General features: G+C 46.0%; 1 protein-coding gene across 2 annotated transcripts in view; it reads left to right on the forward strand.

Moving 5' to 3' along the window:
• The first annotated feature begins 1,896 nt into the window (after positions 1-1,896).
• Positions 1,897-20,000, forward strand: part of fgd5a (FYVE, RhoGEF and PH domain containing 5a) — a 38,584-nt gene continuing 20,480 nt past the window's right edge. Inside the window, exons 1-6 of one of the 2 annotated variants that reach the window (XM_030374415.1) lie at positions 1,897-2,599; positions 4,747-7,528; positions 14,613-14,730; positions 15,770-15,828; positions 16,180-16,210; positions 19,725-19,876. In XM_030374415.1, the coding sequence (XP_030230275.1) occupies positions 2,590-2,599; positions 4,747-7,528; positions 14,613-14,730; positions 15,770-15,828; positions 16,180-16,210; positions 19,725-19,876 (3,152 nt within the window). In that variant the 5' untranslated portion in view covers positions 1,897-2,589. The remainder of the gene's footprint in view (positions 2,600-4,746; positions 7,529-14,612; positions 14,731-15,769; positions 15,829-16,179; positions 16,211-19,724; positions 19,877-20,000) is intronic. The other variant, XM_030374414.1, reaches the window with a different exon arrangement.

Genomic DNA, 20,000 nt, shown 5'->3' on the forward strand with positions numbered 1-20,000 from the left:
AACCTTTAATTTAAAATGGACACATGGTGGCTCGACACGGTCCAAATTGAACTCTGCTTACAGAGCAACAACACTTTCTGATTCACTGTCAGCACTGATGGTTTTAATTAACCCTTACGGCATCAGCCTTTTATAAAGCAATCAATCAGACTGACTAGGTATTTATAAACCGACGGCTCATTTGAGTCCAGGCAAGCAACATGAATGCTCACATTGTTGTCCTTGCGCAGCTGAAGTGTTTATGCTAACTCTTCATAGTAAAGTGTTTTAAGAGTGCAGAGGTGTTACGACGAGCAACTTTAAAGTTCACTGTCATCTAAACATGAACAAAACACTGAGCATCAATCAATTGCATAAAAATGTTTCAGAGCTCCTCAAAATCTTAAAATAAGTAAATAAAGTCTACTTATTTCAAGGGAAGTCTAATGGGCAGTAAATACAGTAAGTGTATTCATTCAGTTGTTCGGAGAACCTTGAGGACATTGGAAAATGTATTGCGGAAAAATGCAGCAACATGTTGCAAACAAACCCTATTTGCTAATGGATATTTACGTTATAGCAAAAACAAGTTGACAAAAGTTTGGACTCAAGCTGTGTTGCTGGACCAGTGACAAGGTGCAGTGTGTGGCCACGGGCAGTCCAGGATATTTGTGTCCTCTGTCCAAAAACATGTTTTGACCGTATGTGCCACATCTGGAGGGATATTTACTCCTAGAGCCATTCTCTTTCACACACGCATGACACAATCGCTCTTGACAGGTTGTATTTGCTCACGCTGCAGAGGCAAAACATATTTTGCACAAGTGAAACGGCAAAAAAAGGTCAGATCCAGCAGTAGTGAATAGAAAAGTCTCTCCCGAGAGCTGCAGGCGCTGCCAAAAGTCAAGACGAGATCTATCTTTAGCGCTCGGCTACAAGAACAAAAGGTTATATTACTGCAGCTTTCGGTGTGTCACCCAACTGGCACATTTAAAACGGTCACGGCCTCAGCACTCAGTAATGGCTTAATGATCCGTTTTGGAAAAAATAGAACCAAAACAAGTGAGTCAGACAGGATCATTGTGTCGTTTTGATTGCTTTAACACAGAATGCAATGCATCAATTAGATCACCTTTAAAGGCGCGATGAAAACATCAAATCCTCAACCATTTTATATTATTATTTATTCTGACTTAACATTGTATAATTAAGCTATATCTGTGCAGTTACAACTTTAATCCAAAGTAAGTAGAAAACAGTACGTCAACCCTATTCCCACACTGGACTGCAGGGCTCCTGCCCTCTGTCTTTGCTCTTCAGTCTCATATTCACCGAGCCATCTGGAGTGGGGATTTGTCTGCGTGCGTAATGTATGCCTCTGCGAGGGAGCTGGTGCCCTGCAGTGATATGCTGCACAGGTGATCCTTCCACTGCCTTGTCGACTTCCAGTACAACTGTGCCACAACGTCCCTACGGTGTGTTTGAGTGTCTGACCTTCACGTGCATACAGCAGAGGAGAAATGAAGGAGAGGGTTTCCCTAAATGAGAGGTGGGAGTTGGGGTGGGGGGAGTCGTGTAATTGGTTGATGATTCCATTCAATTGTGGGCCCCCCCACCCCGGGCGCACACACGCGCACGCACGCACGCACGCACGCACGCACGCACACACACACACACACACACACATCCCATTTTTACCCCCCCCCCCACATTCAACAGCCATGCACACCTCGTACACATCCAGTCAATCACCTTCATTAAAACTTTACCTAAGGGGTTAACATTGACAACCATGTCCATCTGTTGCTAAGGGAATGTTCCCTCTAGTGCAGGAAACAGGGAGAGCAGTTTCCTGTTATGGAGAGAGGTTTTTAAAGGCTTTCTTTCATTTAATCATGCAGCAGATGCAGGGGCGGGAAGCCCAGCCAATAGCAGTAGTCGTGAGGTCCGAGAGAAACTGTTTTGTAAACTGCCTTTAGGAACTTCTGTGATCCGATTCTTGATAGTCGGGAAATATCAATGAACATAACATGTCCAGTAGAACAAGATTAAGCCAGGAGTTATCATTTCAAGCATTGTCTTTGCGATATAGAACGAACTGGTTGGGTTGGCAGCGGTAGGCCTGTATTATTAGAAAGAAAATCCACGTGTGATACATCATTCATACATTTGGAGTGCGAGTATTTGGACTGCGACAAATTGTCAAAGACGTGGGTAATTAGCGCGGGAAGCCGGGCTCGATAGGGAGATCCACTACAAGCACTATTGACGGTTGACTCAGCTGACGGCGGACTCCATGTGGTGATGCATTCGGTGTGGGAGCCTACCATTCGTTCAGTGGGTTTGGTCAGCAGTCTGTGTGTGCGTGGTCGTTCAGGAAGCGTGAAGGAGGAGCGCCTCCTGCCTCATCTCCAGTGATGCTCAAGTCCGCCGGCCCGAACCAGAGGAGATGCGACTTCGACAAGTCACTTACTTATTCTCCCAATAGACAGAAACACGTTCACGTCTTCCGTTGAAACTTCGTTTTCGACGGGGTTTTGGATGTATAGCCTGTAATGGGCGCGAAAACATGTGGATAGTAACGGGTCGCCCAGCGGATGATGTGACAAGATGAACGCAGGTTTGTTTTAAATGATCGATGACTCCGGAGATGTCTAACTTTAGCTTTTGACAATAGGCGGATTAAACTCTGGGCGCGCGGGCGGTTTGAGGAGAAAGCCGCCAATAAGTGTACAGCAAAGTACAGTATTTTATTTACCTTGAATAATTACTTTTATGGATAATTAGGCTAATAATCATTACGATTGGTAGACTATAATTGCCGCAGACCTATACATTCATGAAGTATAAATACGAATTTCGTTTTGGATCACAGAATACAATGTGACAATTTTTGGATAAATTAATCAGCCATTAAATACATGAATGAGTTGGATCTATATTGGCTTGACTTGATTAAAATCCCTTTATTGAACAACCCTCTCGGAAGTTGGTCAGGAAGGCATCGTATAATTGAAGTAGGTCTAATAGTAAACGGTGTACAATATCTATAAAAAAAAAATAACATTTACTTTTTACAAATGGTAAACATGTCATAATATGATATAAAACCGGTAACGGAATGACGAAAGAAATGTGTTCTCTAAGGCAACATATGTCTACTGAGATTATCAAAATCCCATGTTATATCGATGCTAAAACTATTAAATGTTAGGCGTTTTAGGGTAATACTTCTTTATCATCAACTCTGAAATCATATCCTGTGAGTCTGGAACAGTGACTGTATCTTCCTTTGTTTTTAAAACATTTCTTTTGAATTCAATTCTTGTTGCATAATTCATATCCTGTTGTTGCAGTGTGGTACTTTTGGACTCTTGTTTTCTGTTTTATTGTTCTTTGACTCAAAGGACGTTTTCAGGAGGAAAAAAAAGTGTGTGTGTGTGTGTGTGTGTGTGTGTGTGTGTGTGTGTGTGTGTGTGTGTGTGTGTGTGTGTGTGTGTGTGTGTGTGTGTGTGTGTGTGTGTGTGTGTGTGTTTGTGTGTGGAATTAGTGAAGAATAACAAGAAGGAAGTCCATTTGTGTTAGTAAAGGAGTGATGGGAGGTCATGCTGATAATAACCACCTACATACACACACGCACACACACCCACACATGGACACACACACACACAAACAGTGTGTGTGTGTGTGTGTGTGTGTGTGTGTGTGTGTGTGTGTGTGTGTGTGTGTGTGTGTGTGTGTGTGTGTGTGTGTGTGTGTTACAGTGTATGGGTTCCCGCATGTCTAGCAGGGTCTTCCAGACAGAATAGCTGACCAAAGCACATCTATGTATCCAAAAACAGAAAAAATACAGAATACACAAACAATGATGTCTAGACATCTGGACTGAGAAAAAAAGTACTAGAATGAGAGAAAGAGAGAGTGAAAGAAAAAGAGGAGAAAGAGAGGAGAGAGGGGAGAACGAAAGGAGAGGGAGACAGAGAGATAGAGAGAAGAAAAAGAGGAGAGAGAGAGAGCGAGTGGTAGAGAGAGAGGTGAGTATACACAGATAGATCAGAGTGCACACAGGGTTTAATAGGATGTGCGTCAGGGCAGGTACTAAATAACAGGAAGTGACAAGGGTGCATACACTTTGTGGAGTATGGGTGTGTTTCATGACATTACTAAATCGCATAACCTGCTCTCCTGAATGACTGAGATGTTTTTTCAGGCTTGAACTGTGTCGTTCAATCTATCGTTAAGACTATATTTCACATGCAGAACCTTAAATCTGTCCCCTGACTTCAAACGATGTAAAACATGTCACCAAATCTCACATGGTGGAACGCCTGATTGGACTAAAATAGTCAGTGTTAATGCAACGCCTTTACGAAGCATATGTGTTAAGTTTTATTTCAGCAAGTGATGAAAGCAAGTGCCAAAACTCCCAAACACCCTAAAGCGTTAGATCAGGATGGAGCAGTTAGTGTGAAAGGCTGTGTTACTATTCAAAGCTTTCAATGCTGCCCAGCAATATGGGAAGCAGTTATACCTGCATGCATCATTCATCACAGTGAGTGTAATGTAATGAACGCTGTATGTAAGATAATGGTATCTTAGACAATAGGGTTCATTCTCATATTAGAAGACTAGGCTCAAATCTTCTTTAGTTTTTTGTCAAATAATATACTTGTTTCTACATGTTATTTTTCATCTCTTCTTTGCAACTTTGTAAAATGGAATATTCCTTGTCACACTATTTTTCTCTTGTTCATTTGTTTTGTACAGATCTTCAGAATCCGCGTCAAGTCCAACGTCCTAAGAGCTGCAGTCACCTGACCATCAAGGTCCAGTCCAGGCTGATGTCAAGGTCACGGACTCCCAGCAGTGTCTCCAAACCTGCTGTGGCTCCAAAGCCCAGGCCCCTCTCTGATTCCTACCTCCATGGTTCTCGACCGAGCCTCAGCAACGGAGACCTAGCTCACTCTGACGGGGAGACTGACAGTCAATGTGTTGCGGTTGTGAAGGAGCGGGAGGAAGAGGAGAGATACAAAGCAGAGGAGACACATAATGGGGAGGGCAGAGAAAAGGACATAGAAACTAGTGACAATACTGCTGAAACAGAAAATGGTGTCTCTTTGGACACATTGAAAGGAGCTGATGAAGCTTGTGATACTACTGACAACGACATCGCTGAAGACTTGAATTCAACTGGAATCTTTCGAGATGACACATTGCTGTCCACTGACAATGCAGTGGACGACCGAACGTCAACACTGTCTTCTGCAAAAACTGAAACAGATCTTGAAACAGATGTTTCTGGGGAGGAGGAGGATAAAGATGCTACTACTGAACCTACTGAAATGCTTTTGGGGCCCAGTGAAATCCAGCATGAAAATATAGGAGAAGACTGTATCAAAGACAAGGACCATGGACTTGTTGACAAGAACAAAATATCCAATGGGGTCCTTTTGCAATGTGAACCGTCTGAACCCACAGATGGTAATATGTGTTCATGTGACGGGGAGGTGATAAGATTCACATTTGGCAGCAACTTGTGCGCACTTCCGACAGTTTGTGAGGAGACCCCTTATGACCTTACTGGCCCCACAGATTGTGAGGAGACCCCTTATGACCTTACTGGCCCCACAGATGACGGCAGTGACACGTGTGAATCATGTGACCTCACTGAGGCAATCGATTGGCAACCAGAGCGAGCCACTAAGGACCCCTCCGGGCGGTTCCGTTTTACCGCCAGCACTGAAGACATGTTTGGGCCTTATGCGGTCATTGAAGCATTGCCAGATGACCTGTACAGCATTGCTGACCCTGATTGGGGTGAAGATGACATAGATGATGAAACACCAGATCCACTGGAGACTGTTGCCGGTGATTCTAACCAAGACCACCTCCCCCATGTGTTGTCGGATGTGGATGTGGAAGAGTCAGAGGACCCAAAGGCACCAGGGGATGAAGAAGTAAAGGGTGATGGAGAGCAGCCAGTGATCAGCCAAGACAGTGATAATGCAAAAGACACTGAGTCGGTTGATGAGTATGCAGACATTGAGGATTCACTTTGCCCCGAGGTTGATGATTCCCAGCAGTTGGAGTGCGTCTCCTCAGAGGATTATGTGGAGATCGGTGATGACGACGAAGAAGACGACAGGGATATGAAACCCATTAAAGGAAAGAGTGTGAAGGAAAGGACAGCTAAGAGAGAGCAGAGAAACAGCTGCCAGCCGCGTCTCAGGTTGTGCAACATCACAGTGCCAGTGGATCTAGAGCTGGGCAGGACCCCTGAGCTCGCCAACAGAGTGGTCTTTGCCCACACCACTGAGGCCTTTGAAGAAGACATAGAAGAACTCGATTGCCACATAGTGCCTTATGATGATGATACAGAGTCAGATAGTGACGAGCACATATATGAAGAGGCTGGCTTTGACTCAGATGGAGAGAATTTCATATCACTGGATCGCAAAACCATTGTAACGCGATCCCGGTCCTACTCTGGAAAGGTTTCTAGTTTTGTTCCTGAGACGGTTCCGGAGGAGACGGGACCAGAATATCAGACTAATGACTACTGCACCGTCGCCTTGGATGTAAATGGTGAACCTCTCAATCATCTCCCGGAACACCAAGAAGTAAACCGCCTCATCCCATCCCTGAAACCTCGGCGCTTCCTGTTATACTCCCGTTCTGCAGAACTCTCACAAATGTCTCTGGGTTCCCCCACAGACATTGACCAAACCATAAAGGACGGCGGAAGAATGAAGAGTATGGATGAAACCATGTCCCTCCCATGTATGATAACTTCTTCTGGGAGCTTCTCTCAGCGTAGCCATCAGTCGTCCAGTGGGGTCTCCACCCCAACGTCCATGGTTGACATCCCCCCACCCTTTGAGTTGGTGCACATCGCCAAGAGACCCGTCACAAAGAGTTCACCCTCCCTTCTGATTCAGCACGACACCACAGACATGCCAAAGAAGAAGAAGTCTTCCTTCAAGCGCTTCCTGGCCCTCAAGTTTAGGAGGAAGACGGAGTCGAAGGGGTTCATTGATGGCAGCGTGCGCTCTTCGCGTTCTTCCTCGGAATCAAGTCACCACGGCCCAGCGAGAGTCATCGAGCTGGACCGCAGAAGCACCGGTAGTTCCCCTCAGCTCCAGACTGGTCTTCTGAAGCCCCAGCTGCGTTCAGACCTACCCTCTACCCTGATCCTCTACAGCGATCGCCAGAAGAGGAAAGGGGACCCCTTCGGCCGCGGCGTCTCACGGGTGGAGTCCTTTGAGGAGCGCTCTCGGCGGCCCCTCATGCCCCTTCCTCTGACCAAGCCGCGCTCCATCTCCTTTCCCAGCGCGGACACCTCGGACTACGAGAACATCCCTGCCATGAGCTCCGACTATGAAAACATCCAGATCCCGGGCAGACCCATCCGATCGTTCACCGTCACCGAGTTCTTTGAGGACCCAAACCGCGCGACCATGCCCAGCAATGAGAATGACGGCTATGTGGATATGAACAGCTTCCCTGGCATTGACAGCACACCTCACGTCCCTCAAGACGAGACTGAAAGGTAGGTCAACTATTCATCCAAACTCCTTTTAAGACACATCTGTGGAGGTAAAATGTTCCTTGTATCATCCCGGTTTGGTTGTTGGGTTTTAAAATGGGGTCTGAACAGTTTGAATTTCATTTTCTAGGAAAGGCTTTTGCAATCAGATCCAGTGCATGATTGCCTTTAATGTTTGTCAGGATGTGTGGGAATACTTTCTATTGAAGGACCTTCTTATTAGAGAGGTGACATATTAGGGGAGCTCCCTTCTCTTATCTTATATAGGCAAACCCTATACAGTATTTAATGGACTGAATGGGATCTCCTCTAGTATGGTCTTCAGTGAGAGACGAGCAGCCTGGTGTGCCAGGCACCGCTGGCTTCGGGAAGATGGACAAAGCTTGTGGGAGAGCTTACTCCTGTTTCTCATTTAGAAGAGTTGGAGGTCACATCTGGTGCCGCTGCACACCATGACGTGGATATCACATCTCTGAGAGTGGGAAAGCCTCGTAGTAAAACTAAAATGCCCACAGAGTTCATTTTTAATCGAAGTAATTATAAGGTGCAATTAAAATGGACAAAAGGCCAGGGTGAAAGGACTTGGTGGAAGAGGAAGTGAGATAATGATATGATTATGATTGGTTGGTATAGACAATAAGATAAGGGGTGGGTGGAAAAGGTTTTTAAAAAAAGATAGAGAACAGTATATTATGGTGGTATGGTGGACTAGGGATGGTGGTGGTGCTGTTCTATGTTTCGGTGTGTGTGCGCATGCATGGGTACCTTGTGCCTGTTTGTGTGCATAGGTCTGTGTTTGTTAGTCTTTATGCATGGGTGCTTGAGCATAATTTTGTGTGTGTCTGTGTATGTTTGTGTATGTGCTTGCCTGCATGGGTGTTTTCACATGTGTTTATGTGTGCGCTTGTGTGTATGTGTGTGTGTGTGTGTGTGTGTGTATGTATGTGTGTGTGTGTGTGTGTCTGAAAATGTGTGTGTTTGTGTGTGTGTGTTTTGTATATGTGTGTCGTTTGTGTGTGTCTGTGTGTGTGGGTGTGTGTCTGTGTGTGAGTGTGTTGTGTATATGTGTCTGTGTGTGTTTGTGTGTGTTTATGTATGTGTGTGTGTGTGTTTGTATTTGTGTATGTGTGAGTGTATGTGTACATTTGTATAAGTGTGCTTTTGTGTGTATGTCTGTGTGTGTGTGTGTGTGTGTGTGTGTGTGTGTGTGTGTGTGTGTGTGTGTGTGTGTGTGTGTGTGTGTGCGTGTGTGTGTGTGTGTGTGTGTGTGTGTGTGTGTGTGTTTCTGTGTGTGTGAGTGTTTGTAATTGCGCTCCTGTACGTGACACTTGGTTAAGTTTGGGAAGGCTCTTATTAAAGTGTTCCTCTCCAGAGTGCTCCTTCCTCTCCCTGGAGGTGCTCTAGGTTTACAGCAGTGTGTGTAATAGAGTGAGGAATTACTGCAGTCGGAGGGGCACCAGATTACCCCTGACTTTGTCTCTATTCCAGCCACGAGGGTCACAGCTTTGCCCAGAGTCTTAATAAAACTGGTGCGATTGATGACCACTTTGTGAACACCAACCGACAAAGCACTGGTAAAAGACGAATTCGGACAACGATGCCTCATTTATTTAATATATCTTGTAGCGGTTTTCAGCAACTAATCCAAAATAATAGTCGGAAAGTTATCATCTGCGGAATATTGTGTACTTATTTTTTCATGATGAAAAAGAGGCCTATAGCGCCCTGTTTTAGGACTATAAAACACTGTGTTTTGTATGCATTGTCCAGCTTCATGCAGGGTTCATCCAGAGGCACCGCTTCACATTGATGGTCCCATTGATGGTCCCATTGATGGTCCCGTGTGTGTCTTCTAAACTAACACATCAGCCCCATTTGATACTGTTCCATTTCCAACACAATGGTGCCTTCATGAAGGTGGCCCTTCTCCCCCATGACGTTATTGATCTGGCCGCGGTGTGGCCGGGGCCTCAGACCGATACGACCAACCAGAGAGCCTATCTGTCACTTGGCCTCTCCGCATTCCCCCTGGAGACGCCTCTGTTGCCGAGGACAACCCTTTGCGCCTTGTGTTTCTTTCTTCCTCTATATGTTTGTGTGTGTGTGTGTGTGTGTGTGTGTGTGTGTGTGTGTGTGTGTGTGTGTGTGTGTGTGTGTGGGGGGGGGGTGTCTGTGTGTGTGTGTGTGTGTGTGTGTGTGTGTGTGTGTGTGTGTGTAAATACGTTAATATATGGATTTGTGGGTTTGTTTGAATGTTTGTGTGTGTCTGTGTATTTGTGTATGTGTATGTGTGTATATGTATGTATGTATGTATGTGTGTGTGTGTGTGTGTGTGTGTGTGTGTGTATGTATGTGTGTGCCAGTGTGTGTGTGTATTTTTCTAGTATGCGTCAGTGCATCCAACTGCACATACCTGCAGTTGTGCCAGGGGTATGTGCTTGTGCATACATAACCATTAAACAAGTGTGAGTGTGTGTGTGTGTGTGTGTGTGTGTGTGTGTGTGTGTGTGTGTGTGTGTGTGTGTGTGTGTGTGTGTGTGTGTGTGTGTGTTTGTTTGTGCCAGTGTGTGCACAGGGGTTGAGCTATTGATGTTGTCAGTGACTTATTAAAAACACATTTAACTGTCAACTCCACTCCCTGGACAGACTATCCAGTAAAAGTAGATTGTTGTCGTGGTTGTGGTTACCGTGGTTACCACACTATACCACACGCCAAGGCACACAAAAGGCTAACATTTATAGAAATGAATGCAAAAGAAGGGTTAAAAAAGCTGCTCCATGCGTGGTTTGTTTTCCCCTGGTGTGATTAATGTATACCAGCTTTCAAACCCGACTTCAAAAAAAGGTTTTCACACTAGCGAAGAGGGGTCCTCATTACCAAGCCATCTAAGGCTACCGAGACAACAAAGAGTGATTATTCATCCCAGGCCAGCTGTGACATTGCTAATGATTCAGAATCTGTGTCTCTGTGTGTGTGTGTCTGTCAGTCTATAAGTGCACGTGTGTGCCTGGGCATTCGTGCCTGTGCCATAATTCAGCACTGCTTTATCAAACATGGCTACCCAGTAGAGGATGTAGTTGTCAGCAGTTATCCTCCTGTCTGGCAGCCTCATGAGATTAATAGATTAATGTTGTTGATAATGCCATTGGGGGCATTGTCTCATTGGAAGTAAATGTTTCTTTCTGACTTCAGTTTCCCCACCGAGCTAGCATTGAGATCCAAAATGGCCGCTAGGGGACTAAGGCCGTTGTGTCTCTTGATACACCAACACAATAGTGGTGTTAACGGCTGTAGTGCTCGATGACCCTTCTCAACAGGTCCAGCCCAATAAGCCATTTAGCAGCCGCTCCTGCGGCTTGTGTTATGTTAGCGCACCCTTGGACCAGCCATCTTAAGTACTGGGTGGTGGCTCTGTGCAGCGGGCGGTGAGGTGCTTGCCAGGGTGTGCCCGTGGCTCGGCCGGCCCCATGCCAGCAGGCTGACTCAGGTCATTGCCAGGTCACCCCAGGGGAGGAAGCGTCCAGCCTAGAAGCTTCCCCATCCAGTGTCACGGCCCAGCTCAGGAGGACTAGCCACGGCCAGAAAACAAACGGGAAACATAAACCATAACAACATAGCATTGTGCATTAGGATCGCTTTAAAGACATATATCTCCATCTGACCTAGAAAGGCTCTAACCGATACAAAATGACAAAGTGTGCAGACTTACAATGAGGTGCTGGGTGTGGGTAGGTGCAGGATGGCGTTATGTGGTGTGTGTGTGTGTGTGTGTGTGTGTCTGTGTGTGTGTGTGTGTGTGTGTGTGTGTGTGTGTGTGTGTGTGTGTGTGTGTGTGTGTGTGTGTGTGTGTGTGTGTGCGCATCTTTGCGTGTGCGGATGTGTGTGAGCTGAACTAAACACAGGAAAAATGCTGGCTCTTGGAGGATTCTGCTCAGGGGCTCCTCGGTGCAGTGATTGCACAGCTGCTGCTTTGACTCCAAGGAACCAAGTGTGAGAGAGAGAGAGAGAGAGAGAGAGAGAGAGAGAGAGAGAGAGAGAGAGAGAGAGAGAGAGAGAGAGAGAGAGAGAGAGAGAGAGAGAAGAGAGAGGAGAGAGAGAGAGGGAGAGAGAGAGAGAGAGAGAGAGAGAGAGAGAGAGAGAGAGAGAGAGAGAGAGAGAGAGAGAGAGAGAGAGAGCGAGAGACTGAGAGAGAGAGAGAGAGAGAGAGAGAGCAGGAGAGAGAGGGAGAGAGAGAGGAGAGAGAGAGGGGGGGGGAGAGAGAGAGAGAGAGAGAGAGCAGGAGAGAGAGAGAGAGAGAGAGAGAGAGAGAGAGAGAGAGAGAGAGAGAGAGAGAGAGAGAGAGAGAGAGAGAGAGAGAGAGAGAGAGAGAGATAGACAGTCAGGCCCTGCAGACCTACCAGGAGGGCGCCGTCGCAACGCCCTGTTTACAGGAAATGCTGGACAAGGGGTGTGGGAAGGGGGAAAGGTGGGGACATATGAGGGGGGGTGGGGGTGTGGGGAGTTACCACTGCAATTCAGTAGGAAGTCTCCAGATGGAAGCGGTGGAGCTAAGGTGAAACCTGACATGGAGATCGGGACAAAAGGTCATGGCTGAGACAAGTGGCCGGTGTTGCTGCCTTTATCGGAAAGAAAAAAAGGGGAGCAGTCGTTGATTTCTGTCTAGCCCCTTGTGGGAATTGTCAAGTTCGTATTCAAAGCATACCATCATAGTATAAGCAGTAGAACGGCTACCTACAGGACAACCACCACCACATTGATGGTGTGAGCAGAAATACCAACTCCTACGATGACACACACGCCAACTGGTACCATAGTCTTCAGAGGAGGCAGACCAGGCTAATGAAGCTCCACAGCTCTTCTTATCTCCGAGGATAGGATCATTACAAGACGAGATGCCAAATATATCATTTTATACTCAATGTTTAGCTCAGTTAAATTGGATATGACAAGCGTAATGGAATTGGCAGGGAAACACACAGCATATGCGTGGTATCGGACTCATTGCACCTGTCTGGGAATGTGACACACTAGATTTAACTTGGTGCTATGAAGGACATTAGGCGATTTAACTTAGGACATTACCACCGGCTGCCAGAATGTTGTTTTCGGAATGGTCTTGTTGAAGTGCCTCAAACTGTGCTCATATTTGGAACTTTACAAATGGCACGTTCTAGGTAAAGCACTGGAGCAAGAAAATAACCTGACACATTGTTTTTGTAAATAAATAAGATAGATTGCAAATGGAGATTTGGCAGGTTGAACAATAAAAGACCCAGATGCCACTTAGTGCCTCTCATGAAATGTATTGTTATCTCCGCAGCGCTGGCTATTAGCTCAGGTTGTCATCCAGTACCAGATACTCTTGTTGTAATACGCTTCTTGAGGTGGCCAATTGCAGGTTCCAAGAATAAGTGGAACCTGAAAGTGTGTTAATTATTAATGCCACTTTTAGTGAAATGTAAGAAGTTTACACGTTCCTCAAATATAATGAGCTAAAACGTAATGTTGTGAGAATAGTTTGCGATAATTAGAATTGTTGTTATGCTCGTCTGAATCAGCCTGCATATTTTATTGAAATTATTTAATAGCATAGCACAATATTCTATTGCAGCTAACTACATTGTTCAAACCCAGTGCAGTGCATCTCTTCAAGATTGACAAATAATAGGAATAATTTATTGAAACCCAAAACTCAATAGCAATTCCAAAGTAATATCTCAGTGTCAAATTACTCAAGGCTAACGCAGACAAACTAGTTTTGTTAATGGATAAGCAGCCAGATAAATAAACGCAGGGCTCGATATTCCAGACAGCGCTAATAAAGCGACGGTGCGATACAGTTCTGAAATCCGATTACTCTATCCCCAGTTTAAACCAGCCTACTCTACTGGCCCTCCCAGTCCGAGCCAAGATGACCTGCTCTCTCTGGGGGCAATAGACAACTATGAGTAATGTGCTCTGGGTGCCTCCCTCAGAGCATTGGCCAGAGTGTGTGTGTGTGTGTGTGTGTGTGTGTGTGTGTGTGTGTGTGTGTGTGTGTGTGTGTGTGTGTGTGTGTGTGTGTGTGTGTGTGTGCGTGCGTGCGTGCGTGTGTGTGTGTGTGTGTGTGTGTGTGCGTGTGTGTTTGTAAGAGAGGGAGAGGGAGATAGACAGAGCTACAGAGAGGGAGAAGGAAAAAGAGAGAACAAGATAGATAAAAGAGAGAGTGGGGGGAATGAGAGCGAGGGAGAGAGAGCGTGAGAGGGGGAGAGAGAGAGAGAGAGTGGGGGAGAGAGGTAGCTGCGCTTCATTAAGGTTGACAGTGTCTGAGGGAAGATTAGGTTCAGCAGGGAGCTGCGTTAACCTTTGGGTGTAGAGCGCCGCCTAATAGCCCAGTGCGGTCGCCTCCCACCAGGGGGCCGTTCAACCCACCAATATTAAACTTCTTTCACGGCATTTAAGAAAACGTGTTAAGTCTGTTTTGCCGAATTCAACAGCAATACACGGAGGATTTTCCTCTTCAAATGTTGAATGTTGATCCACGGTCATAAGGAGATTATAAAGAACACAGCTACACACATAAATAGTATTAAATCCGATTTTTGGGTCAGATACGGTACCAAGTATTCATAATAATCCTTTTCCTGGACAAATTGTGGTTAATGAAAAATGACCCACGGCCACATACGTGTGTACTGAAGAGCAGGGTAGTGTGGTGAACGCACGCTTCATAAGATGATGCTACGCCTGGGCAAACCTATAGACTATGTAGATCTTATCGTCCAACATGTTGTAAACAAGTGGATTCTTCCTGTGTTGACAAATGACGATCTTTAAGAATTCTGCAAACGTATCATAATAAAATGGTATGCTTTGTGGGTTTCGATTTCTTCCAAAAGGTTAGCGTGACGATGCGATACCAGCTACACGGTTACCTTTAGCCTCCCCTGTCAACCCCCTAGTGCCCATGGCTCTCATTGCCCTTCCATGCTCGCGTGCCATATTCTCTACTCTCTAGTGTTAAATATTTATACCTGACAAAGCTGCCTGAGCGGTTTTTAATGAATCTGTAATGTATTTTCTACTCTTTGGCCCCACTCTCGGCAGTGCCTACACAGAGCCCTTCCCCATGAGGCCTATCTCCGCTAGCCTGTCCGCCGACGAAGACCACGGCCGAACGTCAGAGGAGGAAGAGGGTGGCATGGATCAAGGATACGATCGACAAGTAAGACATGAGCCGGCCAATGAGATTCAAAGGAACAAGCATCTTGACTTCAAATCCAGTCCATTCTTATGACTTGAGAATTAAAAATCGGCCATAACTTTATCCTATTTCTACTTTGAGGCTGTTGATTAGGTGCTGTTTGTGATACATGTAAGGATGTATATCTTAAAATAGATGCAGCCTCCTCACATTGGCAGACTATTTAGGCACGCAGGCAGACATTTTACAGTGGCCCAGGAGTGGACCCCACCCTTCACTGTGCCACAACAATGTCTGCCCCTGGCCGCCATCACGCCACAATACACTTCCTGGTCCTCTTCTCTTTCCAGAGTATAATTCAAATAGGTAGAAATCACAAGGTAGACAAAAATATATAGAAGAGCAAAAGGTAAGAGGAGAGGATGACTTTAAAACAATGGACAAAAGAGTGCTTTTGTGTGTGTGTGTGCATATGTTTTTGTCTGTTTGTGTGTTTTTATCTGTATGTGTGAGTGTATACGTGTGTATTGACGTAGAGAGAATGTCTAATTAGTCAGAAAAAAACTCTTTTCATTGAGAGAAATGTCTAATTTGAGGACATAATGACCAATCTGGAATAAATTTGGCATTCCTCACATCCTCAGACAGAAGGAAGAAATAACATTTGAATCATATGTGTTGTGGGGAAACACCCTAAATGGCCTCAAAGTAATGTTTTGGCTGGAGTGTTTAAAGGCCGTGATTAGCCTCTAAATCAGTGCAGTGTCACCAGCCGACAGATTCTCATCCATAATGCATCTACACTTAAAGGTCCTGTATTTGAGAACACTTTCACACCAAGGCTAGCCTGTACAGCTAATGAAATAATCAGTCTTATTCTGACAGTATGAATAAAATATAAAGTGAATTTTCTTATTTTCTCCTTTTTCCCCACCCCCCTCCCTTTGCCTGACCGCGCTGCTGTTGCTCTTAATGTTCGAGAGGAATAAGTGGCCTTCTGAGAGTCTTTCACACGAGCCACGTCTATTCATCTCGCTCTGCTTTCCTCCCTGTCATACAGATTGATGGGAGATCCCGGGCCTTCTACGTTGCCAAAGAGCTGGTAGAATCTGAGCGACTGTGAGTAGCTTGCTAATGTGCTGCGCCTTCTTGGCATGAATTATACCCAGACAGCATCGCCCACTGAAGTTTAAGAATCCTTTGCCACCTTTTTTGCTTTTGATATAGCACTTTGTACGTTTGATCTCTGCCTATTTAAACACAAGCAATGTTGATGCTAATTCACTGTGCAGTACGTATAGAAGCTGACGGCCACAATGACATCACACTCTCTGATGGGCTATTGAGTTTCAGTGCTGCTGTTACGAGTCATTTGTCACTTAGCTACTCACCCGTTTGGTAAACAGTGATCTGCTGCACCTGACACTGACATTGTTACACGTCTCATTATCCTCTCTGCTTCTCTTCCAGACATGTCAACGCCCTGAAGCGTCTTCAGGAGGTAAGCAAACCATAACCATTACATCGAACCAGGCCAATCCTAACCTCCCCCTCTCCCCCCCCCTTATGTCTGTTCCCGGGTCTCCGTAGCCTCCTTGTTCCCCTGCCGCCGCCCCCGCCCCCTCCTCAGCTCTAAGGCTGCGTTCTGTGTTCTGGTTTATCAGTGTTGTTGCAGCCAACAGGCCCGCTTCCTGGTCTTGACAACATTGACACGCAGACGCTCATAGGTAGTCCCCGCTGGTGCTGGGGACGAGACAGAGTCCCTCTCAGGTCTGGGTCCTGTTGTTGGAGCTTGCGCTTCTGACCGTCCTCAAGCACACACACACACACACACACACACACACACACACACACACACACACACACACACACACACACACACACACACACACACACACACACACACACACACACACACACGTACACGCACATACCCCACACACACACACACACACACACACACACGCACACACACGCGCACACACACACACACACACACACACACACACACACACACACACACACACACACACACACACACACACACACACACACACACTCACTCACACACTAATGCTGTCAACCCGCTCATCTCCACACACACACACACACATCATCGCCGCCCCTACTTGGCACCAAGAGGTCACAGTTAGGAGCATGCTGGGACAGAGAGTACACTTGGCTCATCGGGAGGAAGCCGGTCATGGAATAGACAAGTCAGGTGGTAGAGGCGATGGAGATAATTGTACACAACATTGCCGGAGCGCCGTGGAACAGCAGAGGGAGTCGAGCCGGGGTTAGGATGGGGCAGCCAGTGCCATGCGTCACATGCAGCCTGCTGTCATCTGCTTCTATCGTTTTTCATTTACTGGCTGTCAAAATGAGCTTCCAGATCTCAGAGCCTGTAGAGCGCTAGACAGAGAGATGGATTTCATGGCAGCTGCTTCAAGACAGAAAAATAACATTATGATTGAGAATATAGCACCTCAGTAGAGATTACATTTTGATCAAACTGGATTGTCATTTTGTCGTGTGTTCCTGTGCGTGTGTGCATGAATGTGGGTGAGGCAGTTTGTGCATGAGTACATGGCCTCTGTTCATCAGACAGCTAGTGTTCAGAGAGAGAGTGACCCATCGCTCAGCTAGTACCATATACCCTTGAAGAAGGTCATAACCTGAATTACTTTACGCTGCGATTGTGATTTATGAGCATCGGGTAAAACAGAAACCACAACTTCATGTAATTTGCAGCTATTAAACAGCTGCCTAATGCAAACAGTATAAATCACTCCTCCTCTAGATGGTCTTTCTATTATAATCAACTTGAAAAAATAGAAAGATATATAGTGCGTGGAAGGGGAGCAGAGGAACGTACATAACACAATCAGATGATGTCACTTAGAATGAGCTAGAGAATCATTTGTTTGTATTTGAGTTTTCTTATGTTTTGGGAAATCCACACTCGACATTTCCTATTGACTTTGACGAAAGTCAAGGTAACCTTTGATATCGTCAGCTAAAAGTGGTGCGGCTCTATTAAGACCTAAAGGGTGACATTATTCATCAGACTGTTGCATAATGCATACATCTAATATGTTGAACCATGCATTATGCAAAAGCATTTGCTCGCGTCGCACTATTATTATTAATGGTGCAAGTGATTCCTTTACATATCGGTCACTGATACATAGACTCTGACACGAACGACACACAGTTATTACCAATTTCATTGAGGAACCACACTCCCCCACACACGCACGCACACACACACACACACACACATAGACACGCGCAAACACACACACACACACACACATGCATGCAGATTAGAGCGCATACTGGGACTGTTGGGAGGGAGAAAACACATAGCCTATTGTTCCATTGTTTGATAAGGAATAACAAAATACAAAGAATTTCCAGAATGTGTCCACAAAAGAATGGGGAAGCAGCTCTGCTTTTCTGCCGGGGTTTCCCAGTAGGCCTAAGAGTATCAATACAACTGTCTTAGCCCCACGCCTTGAACTCTAGATCCTTCAACCGAGGTAAATTAATGCTGCACAATAATGTTACACATTAAGTACAGTTGACTTTGCATTACCAGAGTAACCTGTTACACATTGAGGCTGGCTGTGTAATGTAACTCGTTGACCTACTTTAGCAGTAAAACACTTTTGAATACAGAGGCTAGCTGACCGGCTTTAGCATCTACACCTGTTACACTTAGAGGCTAGCTGTGTAATGCAGGTAGCTGATCTGCTTAAGCAGTAAAATACTGTTAGACATAGAGGATAGCTGACCTGCTTTAGCAGTAAAATACAGTGAGTTGTACAGGCTAGTTGCTGTCACTCATAGAAGCTTTTCTGTACGTGTGTGGTGTGTGGGTATGTGTCTGTGTTTGCGTGTAACCTGTCGGGGCCCTGCAAGAGCACGACAGGTTAGCATCTGTGTTTCTCCTGCAGAAGTGATGAATGCTAACTCTGGGCACCATCGACCGGCTCATGATGAACCGCCAGGCTCTGATGGAGCACAATGTCACCGCCGGTGTCTCCTGGGACTGGCAAGTCTCAGTTGGTTTTTCGGCCACGTTTTCTCGTCGCGCACGGGCCCAAGACAGTTTCCATGGCAGACACATTATGGCTTCATGTTATATGCAGTGTAGTTCAGTCTGACAGCTCGGCCCCACAGAGACTAGCCACTTGGCTCCTCAGAGACCCGCCGCTACGCACTACCAGGTCACCTCTTTGAACAGGTCCTGATGAAAAAAGACGCCATTCTGTGTGAGGTTGTTCTCTCCATTAACCGGGACAATAAATAACCTTCCGAACAGATTTTTTACTCTCCAAGGCAAACTCTATAACTCCTTTTGTGTTTGCCCTTACGTTCACTACCACTGCAGCTATTAAATACCATTCAGCTTGGTATTATTTAAGTATTGAATGTGATCCCTTGAGTTTTCAATTGCCTTGAAATCATCTACGTCGGGCTGCATTCTGGGCACTGTGTCGATGGGTAAATGAACGCTCGGGCCAGGCAACAGAGAGGGAGTGAGAGTCTTCAGTGTACCAAGGTTGTTATGCAACCACACCTGGTGTGTAACTCATTTGCAGGCAATGCCTCCCTTCCTGAATGCTTGGACAGAGGCTGGGTGTGTGTTTGTATGTGTACATGTGGGGGTGTGGGTGGGGTGGTGATCGAGGTCATGTGGATTCGAGAGGGTCGGTGGCAGGAAGGATGTTTAGGGACATCTGACCTTCCTCCCTTCCTTCCCTTCTTTTTTGTTCTCCGGCTGAATATTGCCCGTTCCTCTGCACATTTTCTAACGGCCATGTTTGGGTCTTTCTTCATCAGCGGTTACTGTTTCTCTCTGCTCTCTTCTGTCTCTTTACAGGAGCCACACATCCAATCTCTTAAATATCTTTTGATCTTTGTCTAGCTCTCTTTTCCCTGGCGCCTTTACATAGCTGCTTCTTCTTATTATTCCCCCCCCCCCCCTTCTTACTCATTTCCGTGTGCAGGACTTCAGGAGGGTGGCGGAGGCGGCGGTGGGCGAGGAGGGAGAGCCGGTGATAGAGCAGCAGAGGCTGGGGGAGATCCTGGGCGTGCTCCCCAAGGTGTACAGCATTCACAGCAGCATGCTCACGGAGCTGGAGGAGCGCATCAGCCAGTGGTGAGCGCCGCCACGTTCCCCTGCATCCTTCACCCATCCCACCATGTAAAACACACCTTGTTTTAACCCGGGGCCATGCATAAAAATGCAGAGGCATTACAATTATGTATCCTTTTTCATTGGC

This window comes from Gadus morhua, chromosome 13, assembly GCF_902167405.1.
Source record: "Gadus morhua chromosome 13, gadMor3.0, whole genome shotgun sequence".
NCBI classification, from domain to species: Eukaryota; Metazoa; Chordata; class Actinopteri; order Gadiformes; family Gadidae; genus Gadus; species Gadus morhua.